This window comes from Myotis yumanensis, unplaced genomic scaffold (assembly GCF_028538775.1).
Source record: "Myotis yumanensis isolate MYYU_CA2020_CCGP unplaced genomic scaffold, mMyoYum1.0.hap1 SCAF_8, whole genome shotgun sequence".
NCBI lineage: Eukaryota > Metazoa > Chordata > Mammalia > Chiroptera > Vespertilionidae > Myotis > Myotis yumanensis.
The window spans coordinates 63,568,507-63,591,919 of NW_027223759.1; the positions used below are offsets into that span (position 1 = coordinate 63,568,507).

The following is a 23,413-nucleotide window of genomic DNA, read 5'->3' on the forward strand; positions in this document are numbered from 1 at the left end:
TGAGAACACAGAAGCAGAAGCAGGGCGGCCTGGTCTGGAGGTCCAGGAGCAGCCTTCCTGCCTGCACACTGGCCTCGGGCAGCTGGGGCCACCTCCCTGCAGACTCCAAGTGGAAGGGGGTGCCCTCCTTGTGGAAGGGGATACTCTCCCTGCAGACTCCCTGTGGAGGGGGATACCCTCCCTGCAGACTCCCTGTGGAGGGGATACTCTCCCTGCAGACTCCCTGTGGAGGGGATACTCTCCCTGCAGACTCCCTGTGGGAGGGGGATACTCTCCCTGCAGACTCCCTGTGGAGGGGGATACCCTCCCTGCAGACTCCCTGTGGAGGGGATACTCACCCTGCAGACTCCCTGTGGAGGAGATACTCTCCCTGCAGACTCCCTGTGGGAGGGGGATACTCTCCCTGCAGACTCCCTGTGGAGGCGATGCCCTCCCTGCAGACTCCCTGTGGAGGGGATGCCCTCCCTGCAGGCTCCCTGTGGAGGGGATACCCTCCCTGCAGACTCCCTGGAGAGGGAGATACTCTCCCTGCAGACTCCCTGTGGAGGGGATGCCCTCCCTGCAGACTCCCTGTGGAGGGGGATACTCTCCCTGCAGACTCCCTGTGGAGGGGGATGCCCACCCTGCAGACTCCCTGTGGAGGGGATGCCCTCCCTGCAGACTCCCTGTGGAGGGAATGCCCTCCCTGCAGACTCCCTGTGGAGGGGGATGCCCTCCCTGCAGACTCCCTGGAGAGGGAGATACTCTCCCTGCAGACTCCCTGTGGAGGGGGGTGCCCTCCCTGCAGACTCCCTGTGGGAGGGGATACCCTCCCTGCAGACTCCCTGTGGAGGGGATGCCCTCCCTGCAGACTCCCTGTGGAGGCGATGCCCTCCCTGCAGACTCCCTGTGGAGGGGATGCCCTCCCTGCAGGCTCCCTGTGGAGGGGATACCCTCCCTGCAGACTCCCTGGAGAGGGAGATACTCTCCCTGCAGACTCCCTGTGGAGGGGATGCCCTCCCTGCAGACTCCCTGTGGAGGGGGATACTCTCCCTGCAGACTCCCTGTGGAGGGGGATGCCCACCCTGCAGACTCCCTGTGGAGGGGATGCCCTCCCTGCAGACTCCCTGTGGAGGGAATGCCCTCCCTGCAGACTCCCTGTGGAGGGGGATGCCCTCCCTGCAGACTCCCTGGAGAGGGGGATGCCCTCCCTGCAGACTCCCTGTGGAGGGGATGCCCTCCCTGCAGACTCCCTGTGGAGGGGATGCCCTCCCTGCAGACTCCCTGTGGAGGGGGGTGCCCTCCCTGCAGACTCCCTGTGGAGGGGATGCCCTCCCTGCAGACTCCCTGTGGAGGGGATGCCCTCCCTGCAGACTCCCTGTGGAGGGGGATACTCTCCCTGCAGACTCCCTGTGGAGGGGATGCCCTCCCTGCAGACTCCCTGTGGAGGGGGGTGCCCTCCCTGCAGACTCCCTGTGGAGGGGGGTGCCCTCCCTGCAGACTCCCTGTGGAGGGGGGTGCCCTCCCTGCAGACTCCCTGTGGAGGGGGGTGCCCTCCCTGCAGACTCCCTGTGGGAGGGGGTGCCCTCCCTGCAGACTCCCTGTGGAGGGGATGCCCTCCCTGCAGACTCCCTGTGGAGGGGATACTCTCCCTGCAGACTCCCTGTGGAGGGGATACCCTCCCTGCAGACTCCCTGTGGAGGGGATGCCCTCCCTGCAGACTCCCTGTGGAGGGGGATGCCCTCCCTGCAGACTCCCTGTGGAGGGGATGCCCTCCCTGCAGACTCCCTGTAGAGGGGATACCCTCCCTGCAGACTCCCTGTGGAGGGGATGCCCTCCCTGCAGACTCCCTGTGGAGGGGGATACTCTCCCTGCAGACTCCCTGTGGAGGGGGATACTCTCCCTGCACACTCCCTGTGGAGGGGATGCCCTCCCTGCAGACTCCCTGTGGAGGGGATACTCTCCCTGCAGACTCCCTGTGGAGGGGATGCCCTCCCTGCAGACTCCCTGTGGAGGGGGATACTTTCCCTGCAGACTCCCTGTGGGAGGGGGTGCCCTCCCTGCAGACTCCCTGTGGGAGGGGGTGCCCTCCCTGCAGACTCCCTGTGGGAGGGGGTGCCCTCCCTGCAGACTCCCTGTGGAGTGGGATACTCTCCCTGCAGACTCCCTGTGGAGGGGGATGCCCTCCCTGCAGACTCTCTGTGGAGGGGGATGCCCTCCCTGCAGACTCCCTGTGGAGGGGATACTCTCCCTGCAGACTCCCTGTTGAGGGGGATGCCCTCCCTGCAGACTCTCTGTGGAGGGGGATGCCCTCCCTGCAGACTCCCTGTGGAGGGGATACTCTCCCTGCAGACACCCTGTGGAGGGGATACTCTCCCTGCAGACTCCCTGTGGAGGGGGATGCCCTCCCTGCAGACTCTCTGTGGAGGGGGATGCCCTCCCTGCAGACTCCCTGTGGAGGGGATACTCTCCCTGCAGACTCCCTGTGGAGGGGGATACTCTCCCTGCAGACTCCCTGTGGAGGGGATGCCCTCCCTGCAGACTCCCTGTGGAGGGAGATACTCTCCCTGCAGACTCCCTGTGGAGGGGATGCCCTCCCTGCAGACTCCCTGTGGAGGGGGATACCCTCCCTGCAGACTCCCTGTGGAGGGGATGCCCTCCCTGCAGACTCCCTGTGGAGGGGATACTCTCCCTGCAGACTCCCTGTGGAGGGGGATACTCTCCCTGCAGACTCCCTGTGGAGGGGATGCCCTCCCTGCAGACTCCCTGGAGAGGGAGATACTCTCCCTGCAGACTCCCTGTGGAGGGGATACTCTCCCTGCAGACTCCCTGTGGAGGGGGATACCCTCCCTGCAGACTCCCTGTGGAGGGGATGCCCTCCCTGCAGACTCCCTGTGGAGGGGATGCCCTCCCTGCAGACTCCCTGTGGAGGGGATGCCCTCCCTGCAGACTCCCTGGAGAGGGAGATACTCTCCCTGCAGACTCCCTGTGGAGGGGATGCCCTCCCTGCAGACTCCCTGTGGAGGGGAATGCTCTCCCTGCAGACTCCCTGTGGAGGGGGATGCCCTCCCTGCAGACTACCTGTGGAGGGGATGCCCTCCCTGCAGACTCCCTGTCGGAGGGGGGTGCCCTCCCTGCAGACTCCCTGTGGGAGGGGGGTGCCCTCCCTGCAGACTCCCTGTGGAGGGGGGTGCCCTCCCTGCAGACTCCCTGTGGCCCTGCAGACTTTCTGTGGGAGGGGATGCTGCTGGGATCCTGCCTTCTGTTGGGGAGGCACATGGTCTGCAATCTCTCTGGAAGGGCTCCAGGAGGGGTGCATTAGGGAGTAGGACAGTGGGAGGGAGGATCTCAGGGGCAGTCTCTCAAGCCCACAGATAAAGGGCCCTCCTCCGCCCAGCCAGTGCAGGCTGGGGACCTAACTCCTCGCTGTCTATAACCTGCACAGCTGGCTATGGAAACAAGAGCTTAACAAACAGGGGTTTCTTGCTCAGGACAAAGAAGAGACAGGAAGAAGGATGCCAGGGTTGGAGAGGGGAGGAAGCTAAGGAAGGGAAGCTGAGCCCCAGAACAGGGTGGTTTCAGGGTACCTGGATGTTTTAATTAGGTGTGGGAAGACGTGCAGACATGGAAATGACTGTCAGGAGGGAAGCATGTGTTACACTCGCAGTTCCCAAGGAAGGGCCATGCTGCCCAGACACAGAGGCCCCGCCCAGAAGCCCTGAGTACAGGAGGCGGAGGGAGTGAGGTGAGGCCTTTATTGTGGTTTCCTGGGGAGGAACTGGTGAGCAGGGTGCACAGGCTGGAATGGGCTAGTTTGAATCATTCTGGCGGGCTCTGGGGCCCAGGGCTGTCTCCCTCGTTGGCTGGGCCTTCATGGCTGGAGTATGAGAGCCCCACAGAGGAGGTGGTGGCCCCTGGGTTCTGGGTTGGGTAGCTTGGGTATGAAAGGCACGTTAGTGCTATCTCCAGGAACTGGGAGGGGAAGTCTCTTCAGGGTCAGAGCCTCAGAACCCAGAAAATAAAAGACATGGCTACTGCACGGGGATGGCAAAGTAAGATCTAGAAAGCCAATCACTCTGTTCCCGTGGCCTATGCGAAATAGTCTTCCATTACACAACTTTAGTAAGAGTGTAAAATATCTAACTATTTTAATATTGGTTACATGTTGAAATGAGAATATTTAGAACATATTGGGTTAAATAAAACATGCTATTAAAATTAATTCCACCTGTGTCTTTTTACATTTTTTAATGTGGCTACCAGGACATGTTACATTACAGCTATGGCTTGCATTAGATGTTTATTGGCCATTGCTGTACACGTATCAGTGATTGGAAGCAAAATCCTAAAGCAACAAGAAAAGAGTGGTTTTCCCTGAGCAGTGGGTGCTAACCAAGCAAGCACAGTGCGTGCCTTCCCCTTGTTGGGCTCATCAGAAGCTCGGGGGAAGCGGCAGGGTGGTCAGGATGTTGACAAGTAGTTTCTTGAGAGAGAGAAAGGAATCTGCCCGAGTTCCTGCAGCCCAGCAATGGCCCTCAGGCCCGAAGCAATCCTGGCTGCACAGGCCGTGAGGGCTGCCAGAGCCTCTCTAAGGCCCCCAGCTCCCCCTCCTCGCCCCAGGCTCACCACTCCCTGGATGGCCGGTCTGGCAGAGGCAAGGAAACAGCAAAGAACGGCAAGTGAAGGGACCGGGTTAAGCATTTCAAACGGCCAGTGCCCACCGTGCCGACTGACGCTGCCAGCAGCCTCTGCCCTGGGTGTTGCTGCCTGGCTGCCAGCCCTGGGGAGAGAGCATGACTCACAGACATCCTCAAGGTTAGACGTGGGGGCATTGCGGTTATAAATTAGTACAAGAGGGTTCTTGGCACTGAATCCAGGAGTCCTGGCCCTGCGTCAGCTGCAAGAAAGCTTCTCAGCTAATTGGGAGGCGGGTGGGGAGAGGGGTGGAGGATGGGTGTGTGCGGGGCCAAAGGTTCCTGAGCCGAGGACAGAGGCAGAGTTGCTCCCAGGCTCACTCATAGGCACCCTGCTGGTCTGAGCAGGGCCTTGGACAGAGGGTGACCTGACAGAGCTCCAGAGGACAAGGCGCCCAGCCAGCAGCCCTCTGCACCCACACGGGCTCTCCTCAGGTGGGAAAGAGAACCCCAGACGCCCAAACAAGGACTACCTTGGAAAAGGGGACAACTTGGTCTTTCCCATTAGAGCAGTGGTTCTCAACCTTCTAGCCCAGTGATGGCGAAACTTTTGAGCTCGGCGTGTCAGCATTTTGAAAAACCCTAACTTAACTCTGGTGCTGTGTCACATCTAGAAATTTTTTGATATTTGCAACCATAGTAAAACAAAGACTTATGTTTTTGATATTTATTTTATATATTTAAATGCCATTTAACAAAGAAAAATCAACCAAAAAAATGAGTTCACGTGTCACCTCTGACACGCATGTCATAGGTTCGCCATCACTGTTCTAGCCCTTTAAATACAGTTCCTCCTGTTGTGACCCAACCATAAAATTATTTTCGTTGCTACTTCATAACTGTAATGTTGCTACTGTTATGAATCGTAATGTAAATATCTGATATGCAGGATGGTCTTAGGCGACCCCTGTGAAAGGGTCGTTTGACCGCCAAAGGGGTCGCGACCCACAGGTTGAGAACCGCTGCATTAGAAGAAGCAATCCAATTCAATCCAACCCGTTATTTTTTGTGCCTAATATGTGCACCAAGGTCCCTCTCTGCCCGAAAGTAGCTGGGAGGCAGATGAGGGGGCTGCAGTGGATTAAAGTGCAAGTGTTGTGCCAGGGAAGTAAAGAGAAAATTGCTTCATCTGAGAAGGCTCCTCAGAAGGCCTGCTCTAAAAAGATACACACAAAAGTAAATGGAAAGGGAATCAAAATGGTATCCCACAAAACGTCAGCTAAACACAAGAAGACAGTAATAGATAAAACAGAGAGGGAAAGGTGTTACATACAGAAAACAAACAGAAAGATGGCAGAAATTAGGCCTTCCATATCAGTAATTACTTTAAATATAAATGGATTGAGCTCTTCAATCAAAACGCAAAGATTGGAAAAATGGATTAAAACAAATAATCCAACTATATGCTATCTGCAAGAGACTCACTCTAGAGTCTAGATCCAAATACACAAATTGGTTGAAAGTGAAAGGAAAAAATAATTTTTAGCAAATGGTCACCAAAAGAATGCTGGCTTGGCTATATCAGAAATATGAGAAAAATGCAAGATAACATCAGAAAAAAAAATAGACTTTAAGTCAAAAACTGTTACAAGAAACAAGGATGAATATATACTGATAAGAGGGTCAACTCATTAAAAAATATACTGGTAACATTATAAACATGAACAGACCAAACAAGAGAGCCCCAAAATATATTAAGCAAATATTGACAGAATTGATGTGGGAGCTCTGGATGGTGTGCCTCAAGGGATGCCAGTTCAATTCCTAGTCAGGGCACAAGCCTGGGTTGTGGGCTCTATCCCTGATGGGGGAGCATCAATATTTCAGTTTTGCATCAATATACCTCTCTCTCTCTCTCCCCTCCTTTCTCTCTATAAGAATACCTAGAGCCTGGCCGGCATGGCTCAGTGGTTGAGCGTCAACCTATGAACCTGGAGGTCATGGGTTCGATTCCCAGTCAGGGCATATGCCTGGGTTGCGAGCTCCATCCCCAGTGTGGGGCGTGTAGGAGGCAGCCGATCAGTGATTCTCTCTCATCATTGATGTCTATCTCTCTCTCTCTCCCTCTCCCTTCCTGTCTGAAATAAACTCAATAAAAATATTTTTTAAAAAGAATACCTAGATGCCCTAACCAGTTTGGTTCAGTGGATAGAGCGTCAGCCTGCAGACTGAAGGGTCCCAGGTTTGATTCCAGTCAAGGACATGTACCTTGGTTGCGGGCACAACCCCAGTTGGGGGTGTGCAGGAGGCAGCTGATCGATGTTTCTCTCTCATTGATGTTTCTAACTCTCTATCCCTCTCATTTCCTCTCTGTAAAAAAAAAAAAAAAAAATCAATAAAATATATTTTAAAAAAAAAAGAACACCTAGAAAGAAGGTCAATAAGGGGATAGAGGACTTTAACAACACTATAAACCAACTATATTTAACACCCACCTATGGAACACTCTCCCCAAAAGCAGAAATAAACATTTTCCCCAAGTGCACATGAACATTCACCAGGATGGACCATATGTTAAGTCACAAAACAAGTTTCAATAAATTTAAAAACACTGAAATTATACAGTTTCTTTGCTGACTACAATAGAATGAAACCAGAAATCAATAACAGAAAGAAAACGGAAAAATTAACAAATGTGGGAAAATTGACAAACTTAGGAATAATCAACTGTTCAAAAAGAAATCACAAAAGAATTTAGAAACTACTTTCAGATTAATGAAAACAAAAATACAATTCACCAAAACTTATAGATGTAGCAAAAGCAGTTCTCAGAGCAAAATTTTTATCAGTAAAATATTATATTGAAAAAGAATAAAGATCTCAAATCAATACTTTGACTTTACATTTTGAGGAAGTACAAAAAAAGATCAAACTAAACCCAAAGCTAGCAAGGAAGGAAATAAAGATTTGAATGGAGATAAATTAAATGCAGACTAGAAAAATGATAGAATCAATGAAACCAAAAGTTGGATCTATGAAAAGATCAACAAAATTGAAAAACCTCTAGCTAGGTTGACAAAGAATAAAAGAGAGAAAACACAAATAAAAAATGAGTAAATTATAAAGGTCTGGTACCCAGAAGATATAAAGCTCAGCATAAAACTCAACATAAAAAGGCAAAGAACCCAATTAAAAGATAAATAAAATACTTGAATAGACATTTCAAATATACAAATGGCCAAAAAGCACATGAAAATATGCTCAATTTCATTCGTCGTTAGGGAAATGCAAATCAAAACAATGAGATATCACTTCACAAACACTAGGATAGCTATAATTTAAAAAAAGAAAAAAAGTGTTAGCAGGAATTTGGAGAAATTTGCTGGTAAGAATGTAAATGGTTCAATCACTGTGAAAAAGTTTGGTGCTTCCTCAAAAACTTAAATACGTGTAGAATTATCATATGACCCAGCAATTTCACTCCTTATATACTCAAAAGCATTGAAAATAGGTACTTAAACAAATACATGTTCATAGCAGCATTATTCATAATAGCCTAAAGTAGGAAAAACCCCAAACAAATACATCAGTGAGTGAATGGATACACTGTGGTATATATATGCAATGCAGTATTAATGCAGCCACAAAAAGAAATGAAATACTGGTATATATACCACAACATAGATAAACATTAAAAACATTACGGTAGCCCTAGCAGCTCAGTGGATAGAGCATCATCCTGCGGACTGAAGGGTCCCGGGTTTGATTCTGGACAAGGGCACATGCCTGGGTTGCGAGCTCAGTCCTCAGTAGGGGGCCTGCAGGAGACAGCTGATCAATGATGCTCTCCCATCATTGATGTTTCTATCTCTCCCTCCCTCTTCCTTCCTCTCTGAAATCAATACAAATATACTTAAAAAACATTATGGTAAGTGAAAGAAGCCAAACACAAAAGGTCATATAGAATATCCAGAATAGGTAAATTCATAGAGACAGGAAACATAATGGTTGCCAGGGGCTGGAGGGAGAAGGAAATGATGAGTAACTGTTTAATGGCTATGGGGTTTCATTTTAGGATTTTGAAATGTTTTTGAACTACATAGAGGTGGTAGTTGCACAACGCTGAATTGTATAGTAAATATCGCTGAATTGTTCCCATTAAAATGATTAACTTTATGTTGTGTGAATGTTATCTAAAAAAAAAGGTGTATCTGTAAAATCCAAACATTAAAAAAGAAAAGGTTCTGCCTTAATATCAGTTGGGATAGAATTGAGACCAAAAATCACTAAATATGACAAAGGAGGGTACCCTAAATAAGATGATTTAAACTTGATATTAAAAAATAAAATAGAAAAAATAGGCAGAATAATTTATAAAAGAGGAGCAATATCTCTCTCAGATATTTATAATACTATAAAGCCCAAGTATTAAAACAATAAGATATTGGCACATAAATAGATAACACCAATAGAACAGAAAAAAACAAACAGAAATAGACCAAAATATATGTAAGAATTTAGAATATGATAAAGGCAGGGTATCATCAATGAAGAAAAAGTGTACTTACTAATAAAAGTTTGATAAAACTTTGGATAAATATAAACTTGAACCTATATCTCATATCACTTGCCAGGATAAACTGCAAATGGATCAATCTTTAAATATTTAAAAAATGAAATCATACAAGTCTTAGAAGATAACAAAGGGATAAATCCTTTATAATTTATGAGTAGGAAAAGCCCTTTTAAGGATGCCTCAATAATTGAAGGCTTTAAAAATTGATATACTTGATTACATAAACAAAAAAAATGTGATAATAAATTTATTAAGCCAAGTCATAAGACATATACTTGCAATCCTATCATAAAGTGCTATTTTTTTCTGTTTTGTAAAGTGTTGCTAGAAATTAAGTAAAGGACCAATAATCCAATAAAAAAAAATGGTTTAGGAACATACAAGTGGTCCTTAAGTTTATGAAAAGATAATCTCTTTCCCTATGAAATAGTATTTTCACTCTCAGATTGACAATCCCAAAGTCTAAAAACACTATTGGTGAGGCTCAGTGGAAATAGACACTCAAACATGACTCGTGAGAGTGAAAAATCCCAACCCCTCCAGAATTCTGGTAATACCTACTCAAATTGCAACAGACAAAAAACTCATTGACACAGACAACACAATGCAACATAGAGATGACGTATTATAATATTGTACTTTTGAAACATATCATAACCAATAGTACCCCAATAAATTTAATAATAAAAAAGAATGAGTTTTGTGGGTTTTTGTTTCTTTTGTTTTTTTGCTTATATTTGCATTGAGAAACGCTATGAGAACAAACCAGAAACTAATAAATATGGGAATATGACTATCTGTAGAGGTAGATGGGGACAGCATGGGAAACCTCTTTGTGCAATGTTTTAATTGCTCAGTCCCTGCACCTAAAAACACTGGTATTTGATAGATCTTCAATGAATACTTATTAAATGAATGAATGATAGGCCTTCAGTGAATATTTATTGAATGAATGAATGAATGAATGAATGAGACATATTCTGTATGGTCTTAAAGAGCAGAGCATCAGGAAAATCTAATAAAGCAGTCAAAGCAGGAATAGACTGCATTAGGAGGTAGAAGATTCCAAGGGATCACTTGTTAGTATTTTGATTCCTAAACCTAGGTATATGACAGATTTTTTGGGGGAGGGGCAGAATTTAAAGCAGATTTGAAATTATCTGCAGTATTAAGCTGGTGTTTAATAAGCAATAATAAAGAAATTTCTAACATTTAAAAAAAAAGCATATTTCTAGGACTCATTTAGAATGAATTAGTATCTCTGAAGGAATAGCCAGAAGTCTATTTATCTATTTATTTATTTATTTAGGCTCTCAGGAAATCCTGATGGAATCAGCATAGCATAGTCATTCACTTATTTATTCAGGACCTACTTACTGAGCCTCTGTTTACACTCCAGGCTGCTGTAGGAGGTACCGAGGACAGAGCCAGGAATAAGACAGGCATTGTTCCAGCTCTAATGAGACTGGAAGTCTAGGCGGAGAAGCAGGCAACAAGCAAGTAAATGGACAAATACACTGATAATTTCAGGTAGAATTATATGCTACGACGAAAGTAAAACAAAAGTGAAGTGATAGAGAGCTTAACTGCAGAATTTAGACAAGGTCGGGAAAGGCCCCCTGAGGATGTATTTCGGCTGGAAACTGTGTATGAAGGAGCTACAGTCAGGTGACGGTGTGAAGCGTATTTCAGAGGAAGCAGAGCACAAGGCTGTGACAGGAACAGCTTGAGAGGTACCCGGTAGACCAGAAGGCCATTGTGGCCACAGGAGAGGACAGAGACAAATCCGCTCTAAGAGCTGAGCAGGCAGCAGGTCAAGAAGGGCTGTGCAGGCCTGGGCAGAGAGCTGGATTTTTATTTCAAGAGCAAGGTGAAGCCCTGGAATCCGGGAACCGTGTTAGGGGGATTTAAACATCCCATCTGGCCCCTGCAGGAGCTGGAACCAAGCCCCACCATTGGTTGGCTGTTTCCCGTCCTCATCCTCCCCATTGGCACATGTGTATGTATTTTTTCCCACAGGGCCAAAACGTTACATTTTATATCCCCGACAGTGCCCAAGGGTGTCTTAAACAAAGCGAGTGGTCAACAGTTGTTGTTGCTTAAAATGATAAATTCAGATATTTTGAAAACTTAGTAACTAAAATCAAAAGACACTTTATCCAGATTTCCATGCGATCACTATAGATTTCTTGAGCATTACTAGCAGAAGCTTACTACTCCAGTAATTTATTATTTTTCAGTGAAATTACTAGTTTGAAAGATATATCTAATTTAAATACTTGCAAACAAATATTTTTAATCCAATGAAATTAGGCTGAATTCATGAATATATACATTTCTGAGAAGTTGGCTGGCAATCAAAATGTTTGTTTAATATGATAAATTTCTACTTACATGTAATAATCTTAAATATTACCCTAAATGCAAATGGACATTTAAAATACTAATTTCAAGGCACGCAGATTTTAACGGTCCCTAAACCCATGAAATGTGTATACTACACTCTCTAAATGTTCACTAGTAACACGGCCATTCGATATTTTCAAACTTAGAACTTAAAACTAAGAGCTAAAAACTGCTTAAGCTTTGTTGGACCAAGATGGTGAATGTTAAGTGGAAAGCTTCACCAATTCACTACATTCCTGGTAAGTGTATTGAAATCTGATATTTTTTTTTTGACAAAAATACACCCAGAAAGCATAATGCATATGGAGATATTGATTAGTCACAAACCGCAGATACGAAGCTTTCAGCAATCTTTGATGAAGCAATATTTCTAGCTCACAAACACGATGACAAAACCAGCAGCCAGCCAATCTGCTCCCAGGTTTCTTATACTCGAGCACAACTGCTAATTCTGTATAAATATAAGCAGAAAAATAGCTTTTAGGGAATCTTAAAATGAAACCTATTTTCTGCTACTACCCACCCACAGCCATCTGCTGACTACGGCTCAAAGCAGATGACAGCGACCTCCCGAGAACGCTTCACCAGGAAACGAGTTTCTGAAGCGACAGGTCCATCATTTTAAGCATAATTGAACTATTTTAGATCTCAAGTCTGTTTGGTTAATAAGTCCAAGAGAAATGAAACTGTGTGTAGTGATCATCATGTTTTGGTTTAAAATAACAATAAAAATGAAATATAACAAGGAAATCCCTTGACTCTGTTTGATGGCTCTAATTGCTATTTGTTCCCTTATTTATTCAACACATATTTCAGCAACTGCCATGCGCCGGGGTCTGTGCCCAGCGCAGGAGATACAACAGGACACAGTCCCTGTCTTCATGAGGCTCATGAAGGGAGTAGTCAACAAACAATTAAAATTATTTCCTTCATATCATTGACAGATAAGGGGCCGGGACAGAGAATAACAGAGGGGGAAGGCCAGGGAACCCACAGCTCTCTGGAGGGGTCCTCAAGGCCTGAAATAGGCAGAGAGGAGAATTCTAGGCAGAAAGGATGTCCATGTACAAAAGCACGAAGGCAGGAAATCAGTTGTGAAAGTCAGGACCGAGGTTCTCCAATGAGGCTCGCCAGTGCTGAGGCGAGGAAATAATACAGGATGCGTTTGGAGAGGAAGCCAGAGCAAGACATAGAAGATCTTGCAGTCATGGTAGAAATTCAGATTTTTAGTGTAAATGGGAAGCAATGGGAAAGGTTTTAGGAGACCATTGAGACAGTCTGACTGTTAAGGGCTATTTGCTTCCATGTGAGTGGATGGAAACGGGCAAGAATGGGAGTGGGGGGAGGGAGAGTGTCATGAGGCTGTTGTAGTGCAAAGGATGGCCATGGTGTGAACAAGGTGGTGGTCGTCTGAATAAGGGAAAAAATGGATGGGCCTAACATATATTTTGGAGCTCATGTCAAAAGACTTGTTGATGGATTGCAATGGGTAGAGGTGGGGGCGAGGAAGGGAAGAATCAAGATGACTCTTAGGTTGCCCTAGCTGATTTGCCTCAGTGCATAGAGTGTCTGCCTGCGGACTGAAGGGTGCCCGGTTTGATTCTGGTCAAGGGCACATGCCCGGGTTGTGGGCTTGATCCCCAGTAGGGGGTTAGCAGGAGGCAGCTGATTGATGTTTGATTTGGGAAATTAGATTGCTTGAAATAGGTAGGTGTGAGGTATATTTACAAATTGCTGTAGAGAATTTGAATGATCACAATTTCAATCTTGATGAACCGCACAAATTTTTTAAAGCATATGATCTCAAAACCTTAAAAGAGCAGGGAACTGCATTTGTTATATGGCGGCAATTTTCAACCTTTTTTTTTTAACATATGGCATACAAAAACTAGTTACTAAAATCCTGTAGCACGCCAAAAAAATATTTATTTTGCCAATCTGAAAAAAAAATTGGTATAATTTTGATTCATTCACCTCAGACAGCCATTGTTGTGTTGGCTGTTGTCATTTTTTAATTTGAATATCTAAGGGAAAGTATCTAAATAGTCAGATGTTGCATGATTTAAAAATTCTTTAGCCAAACTGGTTGGAAATCACTGTTACAAGCAATTCTTCGAAGTCAGTACTACAGAGCCATGGAGCTTTCTCAGTGAGAGGCATTCTCTGTGTTCCCTTGGAGCTAATGGGACTTAGGGAAATAATTTATGCCTCCTTATTTTGCAGCTAAGGAAATAAATTCTGAACTTCTCAGTACAGCTACTCGTCCACTGTCACAATCAGTAAATAGAATGATCAGACTAGTCATTCCCAACCTTAACTGCAGTGAACAAACACCATCTGGTGAACTTACAAACACAAACACAATCAACCAACCCTACAGCAAATAAACAAAAGGACTAATACAAACAAAGAATAATTTTTAAAATTAATAATTAAAAAATCTTAAAGAAGTAAAAAAAAAAATCCCACTTTTGGAGATTCAACCAGCCTGGGATGAGACTCACACATCTGTACCTGTGATGGTGAGAAGCACCCAATAGGACTTTAACCCAGAATTTCTGATCAGGTCATTCTCCACTTTTACCTCATCACCTGTATTTCCTTCCCAACCAAAACCACTCATTTCTATCCACTGGCACTGTACCTCTGCAGAGTTCTTCCAAAGGGAATTAGAAAACTCCCTGGGTTTCCAGATTCCCCCTGGATGGCTACCCTGTCTCTTCTCTGCTCCCCCTTCCCCTGGCCACATCGATGCTGAGGTTCTGCTGCTCACAGTTTCCTTCCTTCCGGTCTACTCTTGCTCTAGCTGATCTCATCCATTCCTTTCCACATGGCTTCTCTGCTAATGATGGGCAGGCTTATCTGCAGACTGGACCTCACCTCCTCCCTGACATCCAGGACTGTGGAATTTATGATGCACAAAGTAGCACAGTGTTTGCACTATACAGAGTACCTTCAACTGTTTCTATATAGGGGAAGACCGGTGAGTGGTAGTGGGATGGAGTTGATCCCATCATTGACATGTGGCAGACACACCCTGGAGTAACCCTAGTATTCCCATCTCTTAGTGTCTATGCCTTCCCTCCCTTTGAGTTTAAAGCCTGTGACTTGTTTCTAATAAAATAGGGCAAAAGGAAAAGGATTTCACAGATGTAAGGTCCTCAATCAGTTGACTGCATCAATCATAGCAGATCAGGCTGCATGGGCCTGACCGAATCAGATAAGCCCTTTACGAGGTCCAGGTCTTCCCTGAAGCAAGAGACTTCACACACAGTGGAAACGCTCTCCCACGGCTAGCTTTGAAGAAGCAAATTGCTACAAATTCTACAGCCACAGGAGGTGAATTGTCTACAACCGGAGGGAGTTTAGAAGTGAATCCTCCCCTACTTGAGCCTCCAGATGAGAACAGAGCCCATGCCACCTGGATTTCTGCCTTGTGCTATGCTAGACTCTTCACCCACATTACAAGTTGTACCAATTTATTACTCAGCAGCAGATAACTAATAATGCTTTATGTTAAAAGCCGAAATCCTGGTCCTGGCTGGTGGGACTCAGTTGGTAGGGCATTGTCCAGTGCACTGAAAGGTTGCCAGTTCAATTCCCAGAGCATATGCCCAGGTTGTGGGCTTGATCCCCAGGAGGGGGTGTGAAGGAGGCAGCCTATCGATGTTCCATGCTCACATCGATGTTTCTCTTTCTTACGTTCCCTAGAAATTAATAATTAAAAATCTTAAAAAACAAAACAACAAAAACACGCAAAAGCTGAAATCCTGCATCTTGGTTTTCCCTAATTAGGGCTCACTTAGGCTGACCAAAATCTACTCACGACAGTGAGAAGAGCACATAAAAGACAGGCATTAGTAAGACAAGGAGCTGTGTGTGGCCACGACCTTGAGTGGCCTGCCCGGGGACTGAGAGAGGAAGAACATAATGTCATTGTATACACTAATGAAAGGTTTTCAACAGCGATAAATGTCAAATGTCAGTACTCTATGATCAAACCAATAGTTAGAAGGTGAAAGAATTTCCTTTTTGTGATTGGGGTTGGTCTCTTGCTCTGGCAGTGAAACGTAACTGCAGAATCCTAGCCTTCCTTGAGAATAACAGGTGTTCATTCTGAGGCAGGGTCAATGCTCTGAGCTATCTTGTCATCTTCTTGACCTGCCATGTTCCTCTGATCAGTCAGCCAGGGAAATAAGAGTTTTGTTCAAATATGCAATGCTCTGACAAGGAAGATTTCATGAACTCTTAATCTTGATATGACATAAAAGATTCCATTTCAAGTTTTTTCTGAAAAGGGAGCTAGCAGGGGAGTGGGAGGGGGAGGGGAGACTGGATTCCTGCAGCACTTGGAGCTGGCAGAGATGTTGGAGGTTACCTAATTCCACCCACCTATCCTACGATACAAGTTTGGAGATAGGAAGGCGATAAAATCACCAGGCAATTAAATGGCAGAGGTATTAAAACCCAGCTCAACAAATTATCTGCTAGTCTAGCACCCTGTGTTGTCTGTCTTGTTCCCCGTTGATGCCTTCTCCAAAAAATATTAATTCTTGTGTCCTGAGACTTGTCACTGAAGTTGGTTAGAATTATTAGTTCTGCCCAAGCTCAGCGGCATTACACAGACAACTGTCCACACACTAGTCAGCCTAGATGACATTAATGGCTAAAAAAAGTTGTCTAGACTGTATCTGTCTTCGATCCCACATCATTTACTTCCTTGGTGAGAAATCAATGACACGAGGGCCATACCTCCACCTCCACCAAGCTTGTCCATGTGGCCTCCTTTCTGGAGTTCCAGGAAAATTTGCTTATTTTACAGATAGGAACACCAAAGTCCAGAAAGGGCAAAACTCAGCCACGTCCTGGCCCAGACCCAGCTCCCAGTGCCTTGTGTCAATTGAGCATTTACCGCCAGGTCTGACAGAACAGAAACTAATTAGTTTGGGTTTGCCGGGCAGATGGCTAGGAGCCAGTTGGATTGAATGCACTCAGTCTGGGAAGTAAAAAGCCAACATTAAGTGCCTGGTGGTGGAAGAGGGGGAGGGTGTTTTCTAAATGAATTTTAAAACCCTGCTACAGATGCTGCCAATAAGTGACTGAAAGATACAGTCAGTACTTCTTTGAAGAGCATTTCTTTCACATTAAAGATGGATGCAGTGTCTTGAGTGTTGACTACCTAAGTTTAATTTCTGGCTCAGTAACTTACCAGCTATGTGACCTGGGGCAAGTTATCTAACTTCTCTAAACTTCATTTTCTACAACTGTTGTTAGGACTAAATGAAAAAGTCACTGGGAGAGAACTCCACATGCTCCATGATGTTAGCTATTGTGCTGTGGTTAGTGATTAAAACATCACTAGTCTTACAGGATAAAGCAGTCACAGTTACTTGAGATATCCTTAGCCTTTTGAAATTTAATTTGCCACGTCAGTTAAGGGACAACAAAACATTTCAGTCAAAAGTGTGTTACTACTGATCAACAAAACTTGATCAAAATAGAGCATTATACTCAAATACAGCAGTATATACTAGGGAGAAGTTTCTGAAATGGTAGTCCTCCTTACTGCCCTCCCCCTCCCCACCAAAAAACTACCTTGGCAATAAAGAACACTATGCATAGTTGCAAATACTGTATTCCCTATTTTTAAAAAAGAATCTGTATGAATGATATGTGTGTGTATGTGTATATATTTATATAGTAATTTTAAATGTGCCCTCCAGGTATTCCCCCCCGCCCCCCCCCACTTTTGCAAAAGATATGCAACATGTGGTGAAATATACGTAGAGCTACCATCATAATCACTGGGCGTAATGATGGTCTTCAATTCCTAGGAAGGAACGGTACTCTGTTTAGGAAGGTGGGAGACTAGTTTATGAATACTTTTGTCTATACTGAATTACAAGATATCCCAAGCACAGGAGAGTTACCCCTTTGTTTAAAACACATAAACAAACAAACAAACAAACAGACCTACTACTCCATAAAAAAACACCCTCCAAGGACTCTAGGAGCTTAGTGAATTACAAGTACCAACACTAGTTTCCTCAGAAAACACAGAGAGAGAGAGAGGGCAAGAGAGAGAGAGAGAGAGAGAGAGAGAGAGAGAGAGAGAGAGAGAGAGAGATTGCCCAGTGGAGGGCCATGCAAACCTAAACTATTCTTCAATTTAATATGGTGAAAATAAAATATCTGTCACGAAAGTTTTTGAAATGTGTGTCCAAGTAACTGAAATGCCATCCATGAAATAGTTACAACCACCAAAATAATGAAGGCTTATTTTTCTATTTTACTTCAAAAGGAACAAATAAATTGGGTCATCAGTCTGATAAATTCTGGATTTGTCACATATCCAGAAACTGTACAAATGGATAGTTCTTTTTTTTTACTTAAATTATTTTTTAACATGTATATCACATAAGGCAAATTCACTTCATGCTTGGCTTTAGTAAAACGGAAAAAAAAGCTTTCTCCAAAGTTGGCACTAATGTTATTGTAAGTTCTTAATAACGAAGAGATACATTCAACTACAAGCAGAATGAAAACAGTCATGATACATATCAAACAAAATGATTTCCTTTATATCATCAGCAATGAGAACTCCAGAGGTAGAATGGCAGAAACGAGCATGGATCCTATCAGGTCACAACCAATGAAGAAATTAAATTTATTTATTTTTCTATGGTTTTGCCCATAAATCGCTTTACACATTTAGGACCTGAATAAAAACCACTCTCAGCAGAAATCTTGGCCCATTAATTCAACTGACATATCAATTTACAACTTTTAGAACTGCAGATATAAAAAATGTAAAGTATAAAATTATGTTTAAGTTTGAAATGGTTTTAATCATATTCATTAAAAATATTTACATTTCCCAGTACTTACTTCACAAAACGCCCTTGCAATATAATTCTACTCTAAACTTCTATTTATAAAATGAGGCTCATTTATGAGATTTCAATGAATGTTATATTGCAAATTACTTACATTTGTAAAATATTTCAAGAACTTTTCATATCAAAGGTAGTTTATATTGGATTATCTGAAACCCAATAGTGCCCACAGATGAGCTCCTTATAGTTCTTTTCATTAATGCTTGGAAAGCACTGTGAAAATGAAAAGTGCTGTTAAGTGCTATCGTCTCCCTTAAATTTTACTGACACTGTGTGCACATTGTGAAATAAACACATATGCAGCATGGCCATGTTTTGATATGTATTTTTATTTCCCTGCAGTTTTCACTTATCAAGAACAAGTAACAGGGAAAGTTGTCTGAACTAGTGCATAAACAAACATTCTGAAACACCACTACACGTATCTAATTTACAAGAACCGTATAAAAAAAGTCACTAAAACACTACACTATGAAGGTGTCCAACGCTTACAGTCAGACTTTTTCCAACCCGTTACTTGCCTTGTAGCCACAGGAAAACTCTCCAAAATTGAAAAGACAATCTTGCCACAACCCTCCCCCCTCCCAACACCTGGGATGGCTCGATATCTAGACTTCCAATAATTATTGCAATGATATAATAATGCAATACATACCTGGTAAAATACCCTTTATGTGGTGTGTTACAGTTTTAAAGCCAGTTAAAATATGCAGTCTTCAGATAAAATGTGATCCTTGAAAAATTTTCATATCTGCACAGTTTAAATGTGCTAGATGCATAATTTTTCCTAGTCCTTTTTTCTGTGTAATTATTTTTTATAAACTGGTATTATAAATAGAAATATACATTCAAAATATATGGAAAAGTGAGTTACTACATTAAATTTGCATGTATCGATCCATCCCTTTCCCCTGCACAGTAATAGAAAATACTATTTTGCCTTGAACTTCATATTTGACAGTGAAATGCCACTAAAGTATTTACCAAAAAGTCCATCTAGTCAAATTGTGAAACAAAATGAACCAAGTGAAAACTTTACAGTTCCTTTAGAAAAAAATTACAAGAATTTCATTTCCTAGCTATGAATCTTTAACGTTTTAGACACAAAGTTGGATTTATTTTTACAAGATACAAAATGTAAACATGGCAAAATAAATAGTTAAAACAAGTGATGTAGGATCCCATTTCATGCTCATGATCCCATTAAAGAATTATTTTTTTAAATCCATTCAGTTGCAAATTCAAGTGCAAAAGCATGATGATGAATATCTACTATTCAAGTAACAGAAATAATATTGATGATACAAATAAACTATTTTACAAGGTAGTGATTTTCCCGATTTTACAAAATATACATCATATATGGATTACACATCCGATATACTGTAGTCCATTTAGGTCCATGGTTAACCTCTGTGATCCACAGAGTGTCGCCTTTTGCATTCAGCTGGAATATGAATGACTGCACACCATCAGCACAGGTCAAAGCCACATGTTTTAGGTTATGTCACTTCCATAGCTACTGTTGTCTCTGCTAGTCCATTTAAACCCAATCTTTCTGGTTCATGGTTCTCTCTATAATAAGGCAAAGAGTAAAATAAACATTAACACTCTCTAGTATTTACAGATACCTTTTTATGTACTACAACTAAACATGTACTTCTAAAGAACATTTCCCACTTTTATAATTTCTATACAGGAATGAGAAAAAGTTTTCTTCAGCTAAGAAATCCTGTTAGTTCCTAATTACTTGATTATAACTATTTACTTAGGGAAGAAAAGTAATTTAACATAAATTTCATTAGAAGTGAGTGATAAATTACTTATGCAATATATAACATAGGACAATCCAAGTTTTTACAATAGGTGGAGCTTATGATGCTCCAAAACAATGATTATTAGGAGCACAATATTAAATTACTTTCTACTGTAGTTTTAATTTTTCAGCTTGAAGGTCGTATAGTTATTAACCCATGCAAATCAATTTTTTTGATTCATTGTTCTAATGTATTAGTTTCACAGAAAGAAGGTAAGATTTAGTTAATCCCAGAATATTCTCAATTTTAATATATACATAGAATAATTTACTTTCCTCTTGTGTTTAATGTTGAAGAAAACACAAATGTGACTTGAAAATTAAAGCTCTGACATGGAAGTTAATAACGACTCTAATCCTCCAGACTGTTTAAATTACTAATAAATCATGTAAGAGTAACTGAAGTTTCTAAAATAGGCTCTGTGATATATTTTTTTGGTTTGGTGGTTCCCAATTTGATGTGGTTTTCTCCTGTGTTTTTATAATTTTGCCTGGCATTTAAACACTGCAGTAGTGACCTCAAACAAATAATAAGTCACAGCACTTTATACTAAGCAGATATTCAATATCTGTTGAAAAGCAAGCCAATCAACAGACATCTATTACTGGGGCAGTAAAAAAAAAAAAAAAAAAAAAAAGTCTTTTCCTCCCTCAGAGTAGCCAGCAGAAAGAGATAGAATGATGCCTGAAACAAGCGCACACACACCTTGCTATGCTGCTGATGGCACTGCTAGGAGTAACCTTTGGCACTCTGTCCATACTGGCAGCAACTGTGGCAAGTTTTAAGGCTGTTGGCGATGGTGCTGAAGTCCGTGTATTGATATGCACATTGACTGGAGAAACAACACTGACGTTATTGAGGTGCACTGCATTTGTCAGGCAAGAACTGTTCATGGGAAGTGTTGGAGGACTGCTTGTGCACAAGGCTGGGATTAAGTGGTTTGTAGTGGTGTGGCCAACTGTCCTTACAAGTTGTACGGCTGAGATCCCTGGGGTGGATGATAAAGCCATGTTGGTGGAGTATAATGTTTTAGAGGTTCCTGAAGGAGAAAAAAAAATCATTCAATTCATGTTATGAGACATTAATTGAACTCTTAAAAAGACTTTAATAATAAAAATATATGTAAACATTTGTATTCTAATTAAATACCATGTCAACTTTTCACATAATGGCCTATCAAAGACAGCTTCTGATTAGTAAAGACAACATATGCACCTGTTACAACCCCAAAGATAAAGACACCCTTTTTCTACATAAAAGGGCTTTGCAAAGTATTCTGTTGCCTCCATATCTGGAAATTGTGTAATAGGACAGAGAGGTCCATTATGGAGGCGGAGGGCAGGTGAAAACTATAGTTGGATTTCTATTAGAATGTATACATGTAAGAACATCAGTAAGGAGAAGCAATCAGGATTGTGGATGCACGTAAAAGTAAGTGAAAATCCTGAAGTTTGAGCACTAGTTGAAGGATATTCAGAACAGCAAGTCTTTGAGGACTCGGGGTAGTGAGAAGCAGACAGGGTTTCAGAGCAATGCTGCACTTCAAGAGGAGGAGTCAGAGAAAGCAGGCCTATGAGTATGTAAGACTGGGGAGGTAAACCATTTCAATCTTACTGATCATCCTGCATTGAATTTCATCTTTTTAAAAAGCATGGATAATTCAGTGATGATGGTTAGTGATTAGCTTGATGCATTTCCTAAGATGTGAGGCAACTGACAGGACATGGGTAAAACCAGGCAGGGTGGACAGTCACACAAGTAGATATCCAGTGGGTGTGGTACAAGAGAAATAGGAAGCAGGCTCTATTTGGATTCTAAAAAACATCCAGCTGTTCCACCACTCATTATCCACAGAAGACGTTTGGTACATCTTCCCCTTGGATTTAAAAACAAAAACCATACCTCAAATCACTGAGTTACAACTTTGAGTAGTAAGGACCACACGAAACCACAGGCTTACCTGAAGGCTGGACAACACCGTTGATGTTGTTGTGCCCAGTGTTCTGTTCCTTGGCCGACTCACTGCGACTGGGAACAGGTGCACTGACCACTGCAGATGCAGCAAAGTGGGCGCTGGCTGAGTCAAGTGTTTTAGACATACAGTCAGAGGTGCTTGAGCCCTGTAAAATGAACAAAATTAAACCCAATTTTTTTAGATGTGATTCCATGAACATATTAAGAAATGGGCAAAACCCAAGAAGAGGCTGTTGATTTTTCATACAGAACAGTTACAAGTGTTTAGATTAAGAGACGGAGGGCTCCGGCCCTGGCCTGCGTAGCTAGGTGTTAGAAAGTCAGACACACACTGAAGGGTCATGGGTTTGATTTCTGGTCAAGGGCACGTACTTGGGTTGCCAATTCATTCCCCACACCTGAGGCATGTGTCAGGCAACCAATCGATGTCTCTCGCTCACATTGATGTTTCTTTCTCTCCCCCTCCCCTCTGAAAAAGCAATGGGAAAAACATCCTTTGGTGAGGATTAACAAAAACACACACACACACACAAAAGAAAAAGAAAAAGAAAAAAGAAAAAAAAAAAGAGACAGATCCAGGGCTCCATAGACTATTTTTGGCATATGAAGCAGAGAAGTGACTAAAAACTGAGAAGCAACTATTTCTAAGAAAAAACTAGGGGATTAAAAAACCCAAACCTTTAATGCTCTATACATTTTTTCCAATAAGTGTTTATGAATGCCTTTAAAAATACTTGACAATCTTGATACTATGAGCAAAATAAAATCACAGAGATGACTAACAGTCATCTTTGTCACAATGTAAAAAAATGTGTCTTGGCCTAATCCTGGAGTAGGCTGAAAACACTTCAGTCTTACCCAAGAGATTCAGAAAAAGCAAATAAAAAGGCAAGTTTAATGGTACTTATTATTTTTTAAAATTTATCTTTATTGTTGAGAGTATTACAGATGTCCCCCATTGCCCTCCTCCACTCCAGGCCTTCACAGCACTATTGTCTGTGTCCATGAACTATGCATATAAGTTCTTTGGTTAATCTCTTCCCCACTGCCCCTTTCCTCTGAGATGCATCAGTCAGTTGGATGCTTCCATGTCTCTGGAGCTATTTTGTTTGTCAATTTATTTTGTTCATT

At 43.1% G+C, this 23,413-nt stretch overlaps 1 protein-coding gene across 3 annotated transcripts in view; it reads right to left on the reverse strand.

Moving 5' to 3' along the window:
• Positions 1-18,153: 18,153 nt before the first annotated feature.
• Positions 18,154-23,413, reverse strand: part of EPC2 (enhancer of polycomb homolog 2) — a 121,963-nt gene continuing 116,703 nt past the window's right edge. For all 3 annotated transcript variants that reach the window (XM_070423043.1, XM_070423042.1, XM_070423041.1), the window contains 3 exons: positions 22,269-22,428; positions 21,014-21,347; positions 18,154-20,066 (listed from right to left, as the gene is read on the reverse strand). In XM_070423043.1, coding sequence (XP_070279144.1) covers positions 19,994-20,066; positions 21,014-21,347; positions 22,269-22,428 — 567 coding nt within the window. In that variant the 3' untranslated portion in view covers positions 18,154-19,993. The remainder of the gene's footprint in view (positions 20,067-21,013; positions 21,348-22,268; positions 22,429-23,413) is intronic.